Source organism: Denticeps clupeoides, chromosome 20, assembly GCF_900700375.1.
Source record: "Denticeps clupeoides chromosome 20, fDenClu1.1, whole genome shotgun sequence".
NCBI lineage: Eukaryota > Metazoa > Chordata > Actinopteri > Clupeiformes > Denticipitidae > Denticeps > Denticeps clupeoides.
In genome coordinates, this window is record NC_041726.1 from 9,407,850 (window position 1) to 9,427,927 (window position 20,078).

At 45.1% G+C, this 20,078-nt stretch overlaps 2 protein-coding genes and 1 long non-coding RNA gene across 4 annotated transcripts; all 3 read left to right on the top strand.

Moving 5' to 3' along the window:
* Positions 1 to 303: 303 nt before the first annotated feature.
* On the top strand, positions 304 to 4,845 carry srsf4 (serine and arginine rich splicing factor 4). 2 transcript variants are annotated; one of them, XM_028964639.1, is made up of 6 exons: positions 304 to 536; positions 2,142 to 2,284; positions 3,301 to 3,413; positions 3,497 to 3,711; positions 3,982 to 4,053; positions 4,163 to 4,845. In XM_028964639.1, exons 1-6 carry the CDS (start codon positions 430 to 432, stop codon positions 4,635 to 4,637), a joined length of 1,125 nt encoding a protein of 374 aa, XP_028820472.1. In that variant the 5' UTR covers positions 304 to 429; the 3' UTR covers positions 4,638 to 4,845. The 2 variants fall into 2 exon arrangements, with proteins under 2 accessions (XP_028820472.1, XP_028820474.1); XM_028964641.1 differs by having other exon boundaries at positions 305 to 536; positions 3,304 to 3,413.
* Positions 4,846 to 11,297: 6,452 nt separating this feature from the next.
* LOC114770509 (uncharacterized) lies at positions 11,298 to 12,168 on the top strand. Its single transcript, XR_003743347.1, has 3 exons — positions 11,298 to 11,432; positions 11,873 to 11,958; positions 12,075 to 12,168. It is a non-coding gene; the product is annotated as an uncharacterized LOC114770509 (long non-coding RNA).
* A 2,318-nt stretch (positions 12,169 to 14,486) lies between these two features.
* Positions 14,487 to 18,960, top strand: tmem200b (transmembrane protein 200B). Its single transcript, XM_028964268.1, has 2 exons — positions 14,487 to 14,835; positions 16,761 to 18,960. The coding sequence occupies exon 2, from the start codon at positions 16,813 to 16,815 to the stop codon at positions 17,977 to 17,979; it is 1,167 nt and encodes a 388-aa protein (XP_028820101.1). The 5' UTR covers positions 14,487 to 14,835; positions 16,761 to 16,812; the 3' UTR covers positions 17,980 to 18,960.
* The last annotated feature ends 1,118 nt before the right edge of the window (positions 18,961 to 20,078 follow it).

Sequence of the window (20,078 nt, forward strand, 5' to 3'; positions counted from 1 at the left end):
GTTTCTATTTTCAGTAGAAATACTATGAAGAACTAAAATTAAGTTTAGTTAAGTCCAGTCTAATCGCATAAATAAAAAAAAAAACATTAACAGACTATTATATTGCTGACTCCCCTCGAACGGTGCTTTGTGTGTTTTTCTTGCACAGTAATGAGTGTGTACGTGTGCACGATTTAGTTTCTTATTTTAAAATATACACCTTCAAGAATTATTCGAAACTTCTCCCGGTGTGACTCCTTTATTTTGTACGCGAAATGTCCGAGCCAATCGGATCGCACGTCCGGCGTCACGTGACGCGGCGCCGCTTCGGTTGTAGTTAATGCGCGACCGACGCGGCGGCGTGTTCTCGCTCCTTTTTTTTTTCTCTCCCGCCCGACTGGCTTCGTGGTCTTCTTTTTTCCGCCCACCGGTCGTGCGGAGCTGCGGAAGATGTCGCGGGTTTACATCGGCAGGCTGAGCTACCGCGCCCGGGAGAAGGACGTGGAGAAGTTCTTCCGAGGCTACGGCAAAATCCTGGAAGTCGACCTGAAAAACGGGTAAACAAAAGGACGTGCGCGGCTAGGCTAGCGGGACGTTCCGCCGCCGCGCTCACGTTTTTTTAATTTGATTCGGTCGTTTCCTCCAGGAATCGTGGCCATAAATCGACTGGACGTTCGTTGTTTATGGAGGCCGAAGCGCACGTTAGCGATGCTAATGCTAATGCTAGGCGGAGTTTTCCGATACGAGCGCCAAAGCGCTTAACGCTCCGCGTGATTGTTTTATTGTTAAATATCTTTTTTTACTAGGATTTTTTTTTTACCGACTGAAGATGTATATACGCAACGTGTTTGTGTTTTTTCTTTTCTTATTTTCCTCTTCTCAGAACGACTGACTGTGGTCGCTGCGTCGCCGTCGGGCCTCCTCTCAGGCGGCGTTTTCTCGCCCTTTCTTCCTCTGTTTCGGGGAGGGGGGAGTCGCGTGGGTCGGACCGCGGTTCCGTCCGCGTCGTAAAACGGACCTTCGCCCCGGTCTCGCCCTTTACTATTATCGCTGTTTGATTACGACGCTGATCTGCAGCCCGCCCGGCGGGGCCTAAATTCCGCATACGTGTGCGGCGACGGCGCGAGTAAACCGTAAAAGAGCCGATGGCGGCGGGAGGAGATGTTCTACTCGACAGCCGGCGTCGCCCGCAGAACCTTCCCAGATTGCACGTTTTTCTTTGTCCCGTGCATGGCTGTAGCAGTGAAATGCACCCTGAACCGCCCGGTTCGACTTGTAGCATTACATTAAATATAATAAAAAGAGAGTAAAACTACTGGGGGATAAAAAAACATCGATGGCAGATATGTATTCTTTACCAGAATTTCCTTCTTTTTAACAAAACAAGGGCATGTAGAGAAAGACGAGGTTCTCCTAGCTTCAGCACAATGTTCTCCGCCTGTTGACTTTTGCTTGTAGATCATTCATTAGTTTACAGAGTTGGGGGAGACAGACGCCCAGTTCTTCTACCACCGTCTCTGCAGATCAATTTTAGAGAGTCTCTTCCTGAGTTACGGTTTGGAAGATCAAAATGTCACCTTTTGAGATTATTTGACATTAATACGAGTTCCCCAAGCCTGTCTATGTTTCTGCAGTGGCTAGAAATGGCGATAGGTGTAAAGAGGGCTTTTGGAATTTGTCCCCTTATGTCGTCATAACGGGAAAAGTTACTCCTCGCGCTTTTTCCGCCCAGAGAATTTCCCGCCCCTGAAACATGATCTACACCGACCATCATGACCATCCAAACGTGCGGAGCATCCCAGTTGCGATTCCCCTGTGGAAAAAAAAGTGGCTGTAATTCTGTGCCACGGCCATATGAAACAAAAGAAAAAATCCCTGTTGCGCAAAAACACTGTAATAAAATTTTTTTTTAAATTCCTCTCAAGGTCAGCAGTCTGATTCTTTCTCCAGCTTATTCACAATAAGAACCATGTGCGAATCACTTTTAGCTTTGAGTTAGGGCTGGTCACCTATGCAGGGCATAAAATGAACATTTTGTGTGTATTTACATTACTTTTAAATTGAGACGCTATTGATAGTCCCCAGATCGAATAAATCATTAAGAGCATGTGAGACATCGCGTGCAGCTTCTGGTTTAAAGTTGTTCTCTGTTTGACTGACAGGTACGGCTTTGTTGAGTTCGATGACCCCCGTGATGCGGACGATGCCGTATACGACCTAAACGGTAAAGATCTGTGCGGGGAGAGGGTCATCGTGGAACACACGAAAGGTCCTCGCAGGGACGGCAACTACACGGCGGGGAGAAGTAAGTGTTGAACACTGGTTTTGTGCCGGGTGCCAGTGGATTTATTTCAATTTAAAAAATTGTATAATTTCAGGTGAACTGTGATCAATTTGTCATTGGTGACGACACAGTATTGCTTTAAATAAGTGCATCTCAAATTTTGTTTTAAAAAAAAAATAATTGAGTAGTAAAAATCTGCTATAGTTATGTTATAAATGGCAAAAAAAAAAATACTTGGAGTGCCTAGTTCACCAATGACAATTTGTAAAATGTAAATTTTTCATGGGAAAATTATTGTTCCCTAAGATATTTTTGTAATCATCCAAGATGATAATAATAATAGTTAAAACTGTTTCAGTCTTACCCATGTTTACTGATTGACATTTTTACTTTTTTGATTTGTTAACAAATTTTTCCTATTGAATACAATTTCTTATGAATGTTAATAAAGCTAGACGTTTAACAAAGAACCTCCAATGTTTTAATTGAAAGACTCTGACTGCCTGCCCCTATTGCTGGCCATGGTGTCCCCCTGTCCAAGAGTGTGGCTCTATGACCATTCTGGGCCCCTGGGCAGACCATTAAGGGGAGCCATTGTGAATGAAGACCGCTTTTCCCGTTAGGCCGGGTGGTGAGGATGCCATGGGTTTAGAAACAGATGTGGGTTGAGCTCTACTAGGTGCCTGAAATGTCTATATGTGTTTTTATTTGTCTTTTATTCTTTTTATTTTATTATTCATTTTTATAAAAGATATTTAGTTAGTTGACCGTGAGTACATTTTAATCTTAACAAATATAATCAAATTTTTTAATATAGTCTTTTTACACCAAACAGATGTAGTACTGTCTAGTGGGAAATTTTTTTTATTTATTTTTAATTTTTTTCTTGTTCATTATTTAAATCTCTTTGGGATGGAAGCTCGAGAGAGCTTTTCCATGAATTAAAAATAAAACTGAAGATTAGATTGGAGTAGTGGTTTTGAAATGGCCCCGCCTGTGTGCGCCGCGCCCTTATTTCTGTGCATTTTGTCCCGTTGAAGGCGGATGGTATGGCCGCGGTGGACGGGACCGGTACGGCCCGCCGGTGCGCACCGACTACCGCTTAATTGTGGAGAACCTGTCCAGTCGCTGCAGCTGGCAGGATTTAAAGGTACGGTATCACAGTGCTGATGAATTCTGCTCTGCATGCCAGTTATGTCATGGAGAAAATGTATTAATTTTTTTTTTAATCAGGATTACATGCGCCAGGCTGGCGAGGTGACGTACGCAGACACTAATAAAGGCCGCAAGAACGAGGGCGTGATCGAGTTCAGGCTGTACGCGGACATGAAGCGAGCGCTGGAGAAGCTGGACGGCACGGAGGTGAACGGCCGGAAGATCCGGCTCATCGAGGACCGGCCGGGCGCCAGGCGCCCGCGCTCCTACTCCCGCAGCCGCAGCCGCTCCAGGTACTCTCTTGCGATCACTTTTTCTGGTAAAAATGGTCGAGAGTAAGCCCAGATGCAGGAAATGGCATCGGCTTTTCCCAGCGTCGGTAGAATTGACGCGGTATTGACTGCTGATTTATTAGTGCCTTTTCTCGTAATGAACTCGTGGGGGCGCTTATTCGCAGTTTCACTGCTTTTTATGCGCCTCCTCGTGTGCTGCTCTCCCGCATGAACTCTGTTGTTCTGATTGACGTCGTCGTGTGCTGATCTGTGGCGGACATGTCGCTGCAGGTCCAGGAGCAGGAGGTCCCGTAAGAGTCGCAGTCGCAGCGAGAGCAGCAACAGCAGCCGCTCGCGCTCCCGGTGAGTGAAGGGTATTGTGGGTGGTTTGGGGTATGTCTGTTCAGTTTCGTGATCCATGGAACTTGACGCCGGGCGGAACTGACGGCAGATGTGTCTCTTTTGTACCCAGACCCGCCTCCCGCTCCCGCAGCCGCTCCGATGGAAAAAAGAACAAGGGAAAAGGCCGTAGGGAGGATGAAGACCGGAGCAACGACGCTCCCAAACCCCGCGCACCGCGTGACGAGGCCCGCAGCCGCAGCAGGAGCCACAGTCCCCAGAGCAAAAAGCCCAAAAAGGAAGGGAAGAGGAGCAAGAAGGAGGAGTCCCGCTCTCGATCCCGGTCCCGCCAGCACTCCTCCTCCAGGTCCCGTTCCAGGTCCCGGTCCGGAATCAAGCAAGCGTCCAGAAAGGAGTCGGCGAAGAGCGACGGTGAAGGCAGCGTCCCGCAGAGGGGGTCCCGCTCCCCGTCTGCGAACGACCCCCGGGAAAAGTCCAGATCCAAGTCGAAATCGCCCTCCCCGCCCAACGCCAGGTCCCGATCGCGCTCCGCCTCGCGCTCCGAGTCCCGCTCGAAATCGCGCTCACGCTCCCGATCCCAGTCCTGAACCGGACTCTCCCTTTCACTCGAGATCAGTTTCTACTCACCTCCTGACCTGTAGCTGCCGGATGCACGTCTCGCTTGACGTCATGCCCCGCCCTTTTCTCCGGTTGTCGGTGTATCTCCCTCAGCCCCTGCGTAGTGTTTGTACAGTATCGCTGAAAGAATTTTTTTTTTTTTTTTCCTGAAACCCATGTCACTTATCAAAACTCATAGTGTATGTATGCTGTGTAAGTAGCGTTTTATGTTTTATTACACATTTTACCTTTTTTTTTTTTTTTTTTTTTTTTTTTTTGTGGATCATTTTACAGTTACTTCCAAGAAAATAAAAAAAAAATGTTCAGAAACTTTTTTTTTTTTATGTTTTGTGTGTTCTTTTACGGAAGACTGATTATGTCCAAATAAATTTAAACATCCTGATGGCCATTACTTTAAAGAACGTAACTGTTCTGTGGAAAGACAATTGTTTTCTGTTTATTAAAACTATTAAAAAATGTTTTTATCCTTTTTACCAGTAAGAAGCGCTTTCATCTAATACAGTATGTCCGGAAAGTATTCAGATCCCCTTTAAAAGAAAAAATAAATAAATGTAGCCATTTGCTAAAATCATTTAAGTTCTCGTTTCCCCCCCTCTTTAATGTACACCCCGTAGAACAACACAGAATTGACATTTTTGCAGATTTATTAACAAAGAAAAACTAATGACAAGTATTCAGCCCTTTGCTGTGACAATCATATATTTGCTGTCCTTTTCTTCTGATCGTCCTTGAGATGGTTCTACATGGGGCAGTGGTGTCCTGGCGGGTAAGGAAGCTGACTCGTAATCAGAAGGTTGCCGGTTCAAATCCCGAGCTGCCACTGAGCAAAGTACCGTCCCCACACACTGCCCACTGGTTCCAAGCAGATGACTCGTTTCGTTGTGCCACCGTGTGCTGTGCTGCAGTGTTTCACAATGACAATCACTTCACTTTTTCACCATTCTTTGGAGTCCGGCTGTGTTTGATTCTACTTATTGGACTTGATTAGGATTGGACTCGTCTTGCCAGACGAGAGGCAGCAGCTGAACTGAATAGAGAATTGTCTGAAGGACATTAGACAGTGGACGCTCACCAACCTTCGTCTGTTAAACCCTGATAAGACAGAAGCTCACGTACTTGGGTCTCAAGCAGCCGCACATAAGCTGTCTGACTGCATCATAACTCTGGATGGCCTTTCTATCTCACCAAGTACTGAAGTAAAGGAGTGTCCTAGATGTCCTCATTGATGCAGGTCTCTCATTCGATTCGCATGTAGATAATGTCACTAGGACAGCATTCTTTCACCTTAGAAATATTGCAAAAATGAGAAACATCATCTGAATGCACGATGCAGAAAAGTTGGTCCATGCATTTATTACATCAAGGTTAGATTACTGCAACGCACTACTGTCTGGATGCTCTGGTAGGTGCATGAGTAAACTCCAGCTCGTTCAGAATGCTAGAACTAGGACATTTCACCACATCACGCCAGTCTTACAATCGCTGCACTGGCTACCCATCAAATTCAGGATTGACTATAAAATCCTACTTTTGACCTACGGTAAATTTACATAGATATTTAACCGCAAAACATTTCATGATATAGCAGTAGGTTGCAGTGCATTGTGGGAAGACTCGTTCACTTCAGGTTAGTGATCGAACAACAACAGTATGTCGCTGTTATTTAACGGTTTTTGATTTGTACAATGTTTGCACCTTTGTCTATGATTGTCATATCTTAAAAAAAATGTATAATGTTTTGGAAGTATTTCTAAAAAGTAACGTTATAAAAACACGAGGGTGACGGATCAGTTAAAACAGCGTCGTAGTAGCTTGGCGGCTGCGCACAGAAAACAACTTGTTTAAAATGACAAATTTGCATACTACATTAAAACTGCTATCATCTTGCTGACAGGTAAGAGTTTGCTTTTAGTCAAACTGTTCGTCGGTTTGTTTGTGTTACACTCGACTTGTAAAAATAACGCGGTAAAGATTCGGTGAAGTGGTTGTCAGTAGTAACGTAACTACACGCCGTTAGCAGATCGAAACTTTCCAAAACCGACCAGGTGACGGTAATGCTCAAATACAAGAGGAATCATACGCTTGTGCCATTTTACCTCAGCTCAACGTCACATTGGCGAGATCGGTACGTATGTACAGACGGGTTTAGTTCATGTTAAGTGATAGCTAATTATCGGCTGAATACTGGGAATGGGCTCATTTAAAAAAAAAAATGCTCTCGCACTTTCGGTTTATGGTTTGTGAGCGTGACCCGAATGAATCGGTAACTTGTTCGATATTGTCCCACCCGAGGTCGGAGGGAGCAGAACGACGGGCGACGTGGTGAAAAAAGGAACAGAAACCTATTGAAGAAGATCGGAAGATCAGCTATCGGAGATCAGCTCTGCAGACTTTTTTTAGTTGAGCGGACGTGACAGATATTTCCCTGTCATTTCTGCAGCGAAACAGCGATGTATGTGAAACACATGGGTGATTGTAGCCTAGTGGGGTAACACACTCGCCTATGAACCACTTACTACCATTGTGTCCCTGAGCAAGACACTTAACCCTGAGTGTCTCCAGGGGGGACTGTCCCCATAACTACTGATTGTAGGTCGCTCTGGATAAGGGCGTCTGGTAAATGCTGTACATGTAAAATGTAAATACAAAGTAATGTTTCAAATAGAAAGTTTTTTTAAAAAAAAAAAAAACACAGGCTTGAAATCTCACGTGTACAGACACCATAAAAGATATAAAGTCAGAAACCCAAATGTGCACTACACAGTCATTTGAATGTCATGTTGATTTTGTGGTGCCAAAAGGTCTAGTTTACTGAACTTTATTTCTCATATCAAAATGCACATTAAAGAGGGTCTTTTATGAAGTGTGGTATATTGTTTGCTGTTATCTACATTTACCTGTCATTTGTCTAGAAAACATAAAGAAGACACAAGACCATCAATCGTGACACCTGAAGCCAGCTGCTCCCAGATTCAGGAGGATAAATATCCGTCTGATACACAGACGGCAGACGGTGAGAACTGTGAGGTCAGTCCTGAAAAATGTAGATGAGACATTGTTTTTAAGGAATCTTGCTCTGTTCCATTTGAAACTGCAAGCAAGATTATTTCAGACAGTCATTGAAGATATTCTGTCAATCCATGAAATCAACCTGTCTCATATGCGTTTCAAACTTCAGGAAAAGTTAGTTTCACTTGACGTTCCAGAGGCAATGATAAAAATGGTTCTTGAGGATCTTAAAGCTGAAGATCTTTTTATGACATGTAACAGTCATACCTTATGATCAGATCACAGAAGAAAATCTTTTTTCAGTTTCCATTATGTTGAGCCGGTGCCTATTCGTCTAGGACAGAATGAAGCAGGAAAAGTGTTTTGCACAGTACATACCAGCTAAACAAACAATTGAATCTCTTCTTAACTGCAAGTCTGTAAGGGAACAGTACAGAGATGTGCACAGTCATGTCCCATTGAAGGTTATTTTAAAAGATGTGTGGGATGGTGAAAATGTAACTGCAAACATGCATAAAATAGATAAATCTGCCTTAGGCTTGATCTGATACCAAGACTTGAAGTTGTGAACCCTTTTCTATAAAAACAAACAAAAAAAAAAAAACATAAAATACTTACAATGTACCTTACATTGGCAGGTCTGTGTCCATATAACAGATCAAGCACTGATCAAATTCAATTGGTGTTCCTCTGTAGAGATCAAGATTTGAAATACTTTGGTGAAAAATTGGTCATGAGGTGCTTAGCCCTTAGTCTAATGCTCTTTAGACTACAGGTGTATGTTTTTCTGATGGACTGAACATTAAAGCAATTTTGTGGGCGATAGCTTGTGACAATTCAGGCTCACATAGCATAGGTGGGTTTGTGGAGAATTTCAGTGAAATCACTGTCTTTCCATCGGAAGCCTTCTGGCTCTTGAGTCTTTTCTCTCCTCCCATTTTTCTCCTGGATCAGGTGATGTCTCTGAAACTTAGTTCAGGCTGTTCTGTCTTTTTCTATCTTTTGCTCCTGTCTCTCGTTTTGGTTTTCTCTGTAACATTGGTACCTTTTTACACACAATATTCACATGTAACTGCAATAATAATTTACTGGTGTTAAATTAGAAACTGCTCATCCTTTTAACCTCTATTGTGCCATGCCTCTTTTCCAGGTAACATCAAGTTGGAGTGGTTTGAATACAGTGGTTTGGTCTGTAGAGAGAGAGTTTTTTTTTTTTTTTTTTTTTTTTTTTTTTTTTTAAGGCTGTTCTCCACAGTTTTTACACTACATTTTAACAAAGACATTTTTCCTGCCAACTGTCTCAGACCTAAAATCATTATCTTAGCCACTACCCTGACCTCATAATTCATTTCCACTCATTCGGTTGTGGACACTAAGGTTTGAGAGCATGCATGTTTATTTCAAACAGTGTGTAAGAAAATGACATAACTTTAAAAATCTCTGCTTTACTCTTGCCGAAAGACGTCAGCTCCTCCAGGCATTTCTTCATGCTGGTGAGTTCTCCCACTACTGTAGCAGACAAGGCAGTGACTACAAACACGTCATTAGGGAAGCAGTGGCTGGATATGATTTTCAGACTGAAAATACTTTGGTTGATCATGAGGCAACTGTTAAGGGAACAACATACAAAAAAAAAACAAACGTGTATGTTGTTTTTGAGGAATCTGATGAAGACATTGCTGTGGGAAGGATTGTGATGACAGTCATACAGAAGTCTTCAGTGTATTTCATCACTGAACTTCTCCAAACTTCCACTATCCATAACATGGGTATTTACTGCTTGACGGCAAAAAATGGTTCCTACTCTTGTGTTAATCAGAATGACCTTCTGGATTATTATCCATTGTACACAGCCTTTGATATGTATGTAATAGTTCTTCATCATTCCCTTCTCTTAATTTGGAGCAATGTCTTGCCTGGTGGAAGAATTGAGGGCGATCATCCTCAGGGCTTTGCCAACCAATGTTGAGAACATTGGTTGAGAACATTGATTGAGAGACTTTTAGAGTCGGGAGTGGAATCCAAAGATGATCTCCAATTTGTTCAAGAACATGACCATAGTAGCATTCGACCAGCTATTAAAGTCAGAAAACTTCTCAGTGCTTTCAAAATGGGTAATTACATTTTCAGATCTCGTTTACAATCATTCTCAGACGTTTTTATTCAATAAGTAGCTAGCCAGAATTTATAAAGTACATAATTAATATACTCATGTCACTGTAGGTAAATAGAATCAGTAATATATCTTGGGTCCTTTGTAATGTCATTTAATGGGATTCAAGTTAAAGCTTCAAGTGCAAGTGCATTTTATATACATTTATATGTAACATGGCATCCACTGAATTGGCTATTCTTCATTATTAACTGAAGTAATGTGGATTACTTTTATGCTGGATGGATGCATTTTGTAGAGCATCAAAACTTTGGACACCATTGAATGTCTATAATATCTAGAAAGAGCCACACTATTATTTAATATAACAAATAAAATAATAATAACAGTATTGTTTTCATCTGAAGAGTCATTCATATACACTAAAGATGATGTGTTAGTAAATTATGGGTTAATCTTTAATTTAACTATTTAATATTAAAAAGTGTGACTAGACAAATTTTAGATGTGACATTTTAGAATATCATGAAGTGCATGTTATAGTAAGTGTGAATTTAGATTGGGTTGTAATTTCCTGTTCAACAATTTAATTTGCTTGCTTACTACAGTAGTAACATGAAATATAAATAGTTTTAAATGATGCCTACATTTGTAAAAACACAAAACAAACTGACCATTTTAAACAGTATGTGATTATGTGTATATTGTAATATGCTTAAGTTGTACAGATCAAGTGGGGTAAATTTTAACTTCCTGGTCAATATTTTCGCGGTTTATAGAGAGGGACACTGCCACTTTGGATCTCACCATCATGGAGAAGACTCCTTTTTTGTCAGATGGGAGCTCCTCACCATTGCCATGCTCTATTAATTTGTCTGTCTCTACTGGTTGAGAATCATGCAGTCTTGAATGCAGTAGGCCATCTACATCCTATATTAGGAAAACATGGCCTGACACCTTCAAAGTAGCATGGCAGCTCATGCCTGCAGAAATTCAGCCTGCTATTTCCTCTGGAAAAAGGCATTCACCAGCAGCAAGACGACAAATGGTTAGGGTGCTTGCAGATGAAATTATAAAATTTGAGACAACCCAAACACGTGCACAGTGTCTTATAACTTGTAAATCAATTATCAGTCAATATCCCCAGAGCTTTGCAGACCATCTTCATGATGGATGAATTATAGAGGAAGGATAAAGCTCACTTTTGGCCCAGGTCAAGACAAGAATTGAGAACCTCAGTCGGACTACCAGCTTTCGACAAGACCGGTCATCAGTCCGCGGTGTTAAAAGAGATCCAACTGACACATATGGTTGTGTACGGTTTCAGCCTGCTCCTTTGGAGGAAACAGTAAAAGCTGAAGTAATTCATTTGATGGAGTCAACTTTCTGCCTGCAGCGAAGTCAAATAAACAGAGGTCATGAAAAAGGCCTATTTACACTTTTTGACCTTCTGACTGTTCTGTTGAAGAGTGTGGGGGAAGGACTGTAGAGTTTTTTTTTTTTTTTTTTAAAAAGGCGAACCATCTCAGAAGTTAAGGCAGTTCTTTCCAAGGAGGAAGTCATTGATTCAGCCCACCTCATTGTTCAACTCCTAATGGCTCACTTTGCAGAGAATCAAGATGGGCTTATTATTCAAGAAAATGTAAGTTCTACTTTATACATTTGTTACTATGAACAAATGTGTATGAATCGTTCACTCAAATAAGTTTTATCATACTTACAGGATTTGATTGACTACAAATTAGGATATTTTAATAAAGAAATTGTCTGTCTACACAGTGCAAGAAAATGATTACCTTCAAACTGCAAAATTAATCTGGCTTTAATGATTCATTGTCTTAAAGCAATCTAATTCCTTATAACCGAGTGAACAACCAATAATTATTTTACGGTGCATCTTCCATTTTGACCCCTATTCTGTGCCCTGTATAGACAAACAGATATAAAATTATGAAAATATGTATTTTGTGACAATATTAACAAAAGGGAAAATGAAAGTTTTTAGAAGTATACATTTAAATAAGATATTCTTGTTTTAATAGGTACATTTTCGAATATTATTAGCACATATGTTTTTTGCAGATGAAACAATGGATGATCACCACAGCAGGTAGACACTTAACTCTAAGTTGCTCCATGGGGGTGCTGTCCCTGGAATTCCTTCAAAGGTAAATTTATTTTTGTCTTTCAATACTATGGTAATAATAGTATTTTCTTTTAAATCTTGTTTCATTATGGAGTTTTCTCCATTGATCACAGAAATTCTTCCCTTATTATTTTTCAGACGATTTGTTGGAATAAATCAGAAAAAAGGGACCAAGGCTGCAAAAGGAAAAGTAACATGTAAGAATACTGGGAAAACTGTTCAAAACAAGACCACAACAGTCAATCCGAAAGTGTCAAATCTTTTAAAAAGATTGATGGACTTTGAGTGGCACTTTATTTAAAATGTTTTTTGTTCTGTTTTGTGTAATATAGTCTTATGTTTTCCTTTTATATCCAGGAAGGGCTGGTGTTTATTAAAAACCTCTGGTTGATTTTATTTTACTTATATTTTTTGTTTTGTTTGTTTTTCTGAAGCTTGATTTTAAGGTTGTTTTTCCATTTAATGTCAAGTTGAGGCATTTATGTTTGTTTTCTTAAGCCATCTTTGTATTCCTCTGTTATGGGTGCTTTTTGTTGCACCATAGTTTATGCACTCGCTTACATCTATTGGCACAACAGCTTTAACAAAGTTACATTGAAATAAAGGACGACTAAAACAATAAGTTGCCCTCTTTTTTTTTTTTTTTTTTTTTTTTTTTACACATATAAAATGCAGGGTATAATTTACATTAACAGCCATATACTGCTAAATAACAGTTGTATGCTGTAGCTAACAAAACAGCATCTTGCTGTTAATTTTAATAAGAGTAACCCGCTGTATTTTAACAGTGCAATTCTGGCAACCCCAGCTGCCAGTAGATTACCGTTTTTTTAAAGAATATTTTTTTTACAGCGTAGTGTACCGGGCCACTGTTGCACACTATACCACCACAGCCGCATATTTCAGTATCGGTCGTACAACGCCACCGTCTGCCGCTGCTTCTGTTTGTTCTCTCTGAGACACTGAATGAAGCGCACAGACTACTGGCAGACTCCAGTGAAGAGACCAGCAGATAAATCCTGGTTCCTGGCAACTGCTAAATGAGGACTTAGCATGAAACGAACCAGAGGGTCACCACCGTAACAAGCTTCAGGGATTTTCAAATGGACCAGAAGCATCATAATGGACACGTAATGTACACCATGACACTGGACTCCACCTCTACAACTGTAGGCCTTTTTCTGTTATTGGACAAATCATCACAAACCTGCACTGACACCATTTGCAGGCTCACTCTACCCTGGAAGGGGCGTCCCTCTCTGTATCACTCCTTCCTAAGGTTTCTTCATTTATTTTTTTCTTTCTCCTGGATTTTTTTTTGGTGTGGAGTTTTTCCTTGTGTGCAGAAGGGTCAAGTGTGATGGGGTGTCAACTCTAGGGCTTGTCAAAGCCCATTGAGACATACTGTATGTCGTTTTGGGCTACATAAAAAATAAATGTTGTTGCTGTTGCTAGGGATGCCACATCCCTGTCTATATAAGACCTTACAGCTCACAATGCATGTCAGAAAATGAGAATCATGAGGTCAACTGATAATTTACATTTAGAGCATTTATCAGACACCCTTATCCAGAGCGACTTACAATCAGTAGTTACAGGGACAGTCCCCCCTGGAGCAATTTAGGGTTAAGTGTCTTGCTCAGGGACACAATGATAGTAATTGGGACTTGAACCTGGGTCTTCTGGTTCATAGGTGAGTGTGTTACCCACTAGGCTACTACCACCTTCCTAACTGCCTGAAGAGCTCAGAGACAGAACTGTGGCAAGGCACAGATCTGGCCAAGATTACAAAAGGCCACAGTGGCCTCCATAATCCTTAAATGGAAGACGTTTGGGACGACCAGAACCCTGCCTAGAGCTGGCCGTCCGGCCAAACTGAGCTATCTGGGGAGAAGAGCCCAAAGATCACTGTGGCTGAGCTCCGTGATTCAGTCGAGAGATGGGAGAAAGTCAACCATCGTTACTTAACAATCAGTAGTTATAGGGACAGTCCCCCTGGAGACACTCGAGGTTAAGTGTCTTGCTCAGGGACACAATGGTAGTAAGTGGGGTTTGAACCTGGGACCTTGTGCTCTTCCAGTTCATAGTGTTGTCTTACCCATTAGGCTACTAACAGCCATTTTGGCAGAAGTTAAGCAGAAGGTTGCGGGTTCGAACCCCGAAGGTGCCACTGAGCGAAGTACGCCATGTCACCAGGTGCTGCGCTGCAGTGTTTCGCTTCACGACGTCTTAAGGGTGGGCTGTCAAAAAAAAATTGGTTGCAAGCTGTGTTTGAGTCTGTGAGTTATTGTTCAGGTGGTTCCGGAAGGCCTGCCATGCAGCATTTTTCATCCGAGGCCTCCGTATTTAATGCATTTTTTTTTATTTATCCGGAGAGCTCTGAGGGACATTCCGACCGGGGACAGTCATTACGCGGTAATTAACGAGATTTATTTAGAAATGGAGCTCTGGGCGAACCTAGTTACCGCCAAGCCGAAACGCGACGGATGCGGTGTGCGCGTCGGAGCCGCAAGGTGGCGCTGTGGTCCAGCAGCGCGGGCGTCTGGTCCGGGTGCGAGTCACGTCTGACGAGAGAACGCGGACCGCGTCCCGTCGCGCGGCGCACAACCCGCCGCCGCCGCGGTGTCTGACCGGGAGAAGTGGCGGGGAAGGCGCGCAGTCGGCGAGGAGGGAGGAAGGAGAGATGTTTCTCCTCCTCTCCTCTCCTCTCCTCCTCTCCTCTAAGCGGGAGGGGTTCCACGTAAACCCCTCAAACTCCGCTCCTCCCGGCTTCACGCGCTCTCTGGGCAGCATGACGCGCCGCGCGGGTTTCGGGGCTCCGTGGAGAGCCGGAGGGACCCCGGCCGGGGACGTGTGCGTGTGAGAGGAGGGGACGCGGACGCGCGGCGCTGGAGGAAAGGCAAGTAGCGTCGATCCCTTCGTATTCCACGTAGCCTCCCCTGCAGGTCCTCCGGCCGCTTCCAGTGTGTGTGTGTGTGTGTGTGTGTGTGTAAAAGTGGGACTCGTTCTCACGACTCGATGGACCACCAGGTCCCGGAATGCAGCGTGCGTGCAGAAAAAAAAGCAAGAAAAATCGCTTCCCAACAAGTTAAAGCGTCCGCGTGCGTTTTTACGCGCGTCGTCTGAACGCGTCTGACGCGTGACGCGCGCGCCCCGAACGCCACAACGCGGCGAGCGTTCAAGGTTACGGACGGAAAAGGGGAGGCAGGGGACAGAAAGTCCGCGCCAGTCAAGTTTTCCAATATCAGGACGCACGGCGTCACTGTTCCGACCGCGAATTCACCGTCCTGCGTCCACCTCACGTTCATTAAACTTGATTTGAAAAAGTTCCGTTTTCCGTCGTTTACGCAACAGCTGCACATCGTGCAATCGTCACTGGAACGTTCGTTTATTCCTCCAGCGTTTTTATTTCTATACATCTTGCCCTCTAATAAGCAGCATACATGGACGTTGCTTTCATTCATTGGCTGAACCAAGCTCAGGTCCCCAGGTCCCCCGACCGGCAGAGCTTGCCGGTTGAAAATGTCAAAGTGATGTTTTTTTTGTCTTTGCAATACACTGCAGCACAGCACACGGTGACACGGTGAAATGTGTCCTCCACTTCTAACCATCACCCTTGGTGAGCAGTGGGCAGCCATGACAGGCGCCAGGGGGATGGTGCCTTATTGAAGGGGACCTCGGTGGCACCTTGGCGGATTGGGATTCGAACCCGCAACCTTTCGGTTACGAGTCCGATTCCTTACCCATTGGGCCACCACTTCTCAGGAGGGTTTTGTCCCCCAGACTGGATGATTGTGCAACTTGGACTGCTGCAGACATTCGATATGAATATCCTGTCTGCAAATATCCGCATTTCCCATGAGCATAAAAAAATGCCCCTCCCAGCCACCACAAATAGTCACCATGGATGAATGACGAGAATATTTCTTTTACGCCACAACCATGCGGTTTTGACTACCATAATGACAATAACGAATTCGTATTATTATGCCCAATGTTACCAGCAATTACCAACGGTTTAATTACATGAAAATGCCGACCGACGGTTGTGCGGAATGTGCGTGGATGAGAGGTTGGACCAGCTCCAGCCTCATTTCGTGCAGCGTGATAAACCCTCCAATGCAGGAGCGTCTGATGCCAGATGCCCGGAGTCTGAGGGCGTTTGATGCCGTCCCAGTCTACGGTGGGCTGATTTAATGGCGTTTTGATGTGATCTCTCCGTTTCGAGCTCCCGGGTTTTCAGGTGTCTGAGGCAGTTTTCGTTCCATCGTATTTATAGCCGTTTGGGAGTGCAGGGAGAACGGGACATGCTCAAATATTTGCTTTGCTCCAAAAAAAATGCAACCTTGTCAGCGTTGTTATAGAGCGATGGTTATAGTTGAGAAAGTATTGGCTAGCAGTATAGGGGACTCATGACCAAATCGACAAGCAGCATGAACGGAGCCGTCCTTCATGGTGCCTGGGGGTGCTGCACTCACCAGAGACCCACGGTACCTTTTAGGGGCCTTCAGAAACTAATCTAGGAATCGATTCAACACGATTCTGCCTCGATGCGGTGCAGGACACAATGGTTGTATTTCAGAACATAATGTGAAGTCATGTAGAAAAATTGATGGGATGCATCGTGATGCAAGAATAATCAATGTATTGATCATTGTAGTCGAATCATGAGACCAGTGAATGTTCACACCTCGAGGATCTTCATGTTCTGCGGTTTCTAGGACAACCTGTACGAAGCTACGTTATGTGCTCGGGTAAAATGTCCGTTCAGGTTGAGTAGTAGCCGTGTTCTCTGACCAGCGACCTTTGCTCATTTTTCCACAGTATCCGTCTAAGGCACGAGCTCACACGGGGGGTGGGACTCACTGGACAGACCATGAAGTCTCCGAAGAGCCGTGGCCTGGCGCCGACCTCACCGACGCGTCAAAGGCTGTCACGGTTCCGCCTGCGCTCCCGGAAGAAGGAAGGGGTGATTCGGGGCAAGTTGCGTATCAGGTCCATCCCAGGCGCTTTCCTCGTCCTGGGTATAATTGTGGTGGTCGTGGGCACGGCGTTGGCGGTGGCCGGTTACTGGCCATACCGGACTAATCGCTCGGCCCTGCTAGGACAAGTCGGGGGGCTTTCAGAATCTCCGACGCAGGGATGGGGGTTGGCTGCCAAGGGCTTTCTGCCCACCACCAGCCTGATCCACAGCGAGCGGATGAAGCTCCTGGGCCCGGTCATCATGGGGGTGGGGCTGTTCATCCTCATCTGTGCCAACACGGTGCTGTATGAGAACCGCGACAGGGAGACGCAGATGCTGGTGGCGCAGATGCGCAGTGTGATCTGTTCAGTTTCTGCCGCAGTGCCCTCGGCTGACCTCAGCACCATCAACCCCCTGGCCAACAGAGAGTACCAGTGGGTCAGCAGCCTGCCGGCGGCCCACCTCAACATCCTCTGCCTGCAGGAGCTGACCAGCTCGGAGCCCCTGCTGCAAACAAAAGGCAGAGGGGACGACCGTCTGGAGCACGTGTTGCGGACGGAGGTCCTGCACCACCAGGAGTCCTCATCAACACCTTCCCGCCACTCCTCCTGCAACTCCAGCAAGGTGGACTTCAACATCTGCACCCTGGACTTGCACACCGATCCCCTCTTCAAGCTCAGCAACTGCCTGACGGCGTCCTCCATGTCCACCCTGGAGGGGGAGAGCTGGGAAGAAGCAGCCATGCTCCCGAGGCGTTCCCACAGTCTGAGCTATAGGACTAATCCACGGACCAGAGCCCAGGTCCTGATACGTCTGGATGGTCTTGCCCTGCCGGCCGGCCACCCCGACCAGCTCCTGAGAGAGTCCAGCTCGGAGGTGTGTGTGAACATAGCCTCCACCCTAGCGCTGTCTCCAGCTGAGGATCAGAGACACTGCAGCTGGCCTCGGCTGGACACCGGTGGTGCCAGGAAGTACATGAAGTTAGAGAATAAGGAAGACTCCGTGGATAAGTTGCTGAACCAGTTGGAGCACCAGTGCTCCCAGTGGGACAAGAGCTATGGCTCGGGGCCTTTCCAGTGAAGAGACATTGCAGGCCTCCTTATCTCCTTTTGATTAAGACCCTCCAACAGTCCCACCAAAGAAGAGGGCATACAGGAATATCTTTCTACGGATGCAATGGGTGTAGAGTCAAGGTGCACCGAGTTTTTGCAGTCTTCCAACAACTGACAGCCCAGGATGGGGTGTCCTGCTGGACCACTACCATCGTTTCTCCGGGGAATATACAGTTCAGCCGAGCCTGAAGGCTTTTAATATTTTCCAAAGCCGGAGCAGCAACACTCAATGGCATGGAGATATAAACAGCTGGCTTGGGCATTGGCGAGAGTCGTATGAACTTGACAGTTTTCTTTTAAACACAGGACAGAACCCAGGAACCATATAGTCCAAATCCAGAGCGGCAATCTAGGAGAGCCGACTCTTTGCTGGCACGTGTGGATGGAACAAACGTGCCACTTGTTGCCAACGTTCTGCTCACATCCAGTTGTGCATGTCAGAATCGGAGGGTATGTCTCAATGGAGACTCACAGGATAGGTTTGTGAAAGGACATGATCCAGACTTGTGAAATGTCCAGTTTCGCTGGTACCTGTGTAGAAATGGGTCTACGATGGCAAGGGTGTCCAAGCTCTCCCCTCCCTTTCCACCCCTTTCCCCCCAGAATCTCTCCTTCTGTCGTCTACCCGGTGTTGGTTTCATTTTCTGCAGCCCATCAGTATTATTGCATGACGTCATGCGGGTACGTCGAAAGGCCGACCCCACTGTCAGAGACAAAAAAGGTACCTCTACTGTGTTTACACCCCTCTCCGTCTGGCCTGCATTGCCTGTTTTTTTTTTTTTTTGTAGCTCGTGTGATGGATTTAAATGTGTTTTAAATGTATGCTAAGCAATATCTGCAGTCTTACAAAAAAAAAAGGAAATGGCTGTGTCGGTCCCTTTACTATTACAGAGTGGAATTTCTGCTCCATGCCTGTGTTCCAAAAGCAAAAATACAGAAGTGAAATGTGTCCTTGGCTGTGACTTTATTTCATAACGTCTTGTATCAAATTCGATTGGTCTGTTCTTAACGGTCAAGTTCTGTGAAGGGTAATGGTCAGAGCCATGGAAAGCTGCTGTTTAATGCCGATGACCAGGCGTTTTCCTGCCTCCTGTCAGACCGTGGAGACCGTGCAGAAACCAGAACCAGAAGATGCAGCCTTCCGAGTCCCCGGCAGGCGTCCGGAGGGGAGGCTGTAATTGCCCTCTCCCGCTCTCTCTCTCTCTCTCTCTCCCACCCTTATTAGATTTTATGTTTCCTTCCGGGCAGGTATGCAGCCTCTCGTGATCTCTCCTCATTTAATTGGTCGCCTACAAGATGGCTTCTGTGATTTGTGAAGCTGGAAAAGCAGGACCCAGGGCTTTCCAGCGCCAGTTTGCGGCGAGGGTGGCGGGTGGGGAGGATGTGGTGAGATGAGCCAGGCTTGTTCGCATTCACTGGGAACCAGACTAATGGACACAGCGAGCACAAACTCTTCATCCCTTCAAATCTGGGCGCTGTCAGCACTTGACCGCCGCTGTCAGCTTTTTGAGCCTTGCGGGTCCATTCTTGGGGAACTCGCCTTGGGGTAACGGCAGTTTTGGCATCGAACCTCGGGCCATTAGTGCACAGAAACATTAGCAATTGGCACAGAGAGATCAGCAGCCCTCAGCATCTGTAGCCTGGAGGAACGCTTCACTCTGCTGCCTGATTTAAAATAATAATAATATTTCAAATCTCTCCGGCGGTGACGATTGTAGGTTTTCGTGTCGAAAATCGCAGCGACCACCATTTCCCCCTCTTTTGTGAGTACAGCGGGGTCCAAAAGGGGTTCTTCGGAAAACGTGTCGTGAGTCATTTTCACCAGAATGCTCCGGTGGGATGGCTGTGCGTGTACGTGTTTGATTGCGTTTGCGGAGGGAGCGTACGAACGACTTAAACCTGGTTGTAATTGTTTTTTACTGCCGTCACTCCCAGAGGCACGGTCTCGTTGGACCGCTTGCAACAGGCAATGGGATCCAGGTGCAGACACACAGGATGCAGCTGAAAAGCACAGAGCAGCGAAAGGAAGACAAAAAAAGGGGACGAGATTGTCCTTCACCAAAATGC

What these genes read in the sequence shown, in the direction of transcription:
- srsf4 (XM_028964639.1), top strand. Translation starts at nt 430, where the DNA reads ATGTCGCGGGTTTACATCGGCAGGCTGAGCTACCGCGCCCGGGAGAAG. An exon ending in CAACTACACGGCGGGGAGAA is followed by an intron (nt 2,285 to 3,300) that starts GTAAGTGTTGAA and finishes TTTGTCCCGTTG; the next exon opens with AAGGCGGATGGTATGGCCGC. An exon ending in CGCAGCCGCAGCCGCTCCAG is followed by an intron (nt 3,712 to 3,981) that starts GTACTCTCTTGC and finishes ATGTCGCTGCAG; the next exon opens with GTCCAGGAGCAGGAGGTCCC.
- tmem200b (XM_028964268.1), top strand. Translation starts at nt 16,813, where the DNA reads ATGAAGTCTCCGAAGAGCCGTGGCCTGGCGCCGACCTCACCGACGCGT.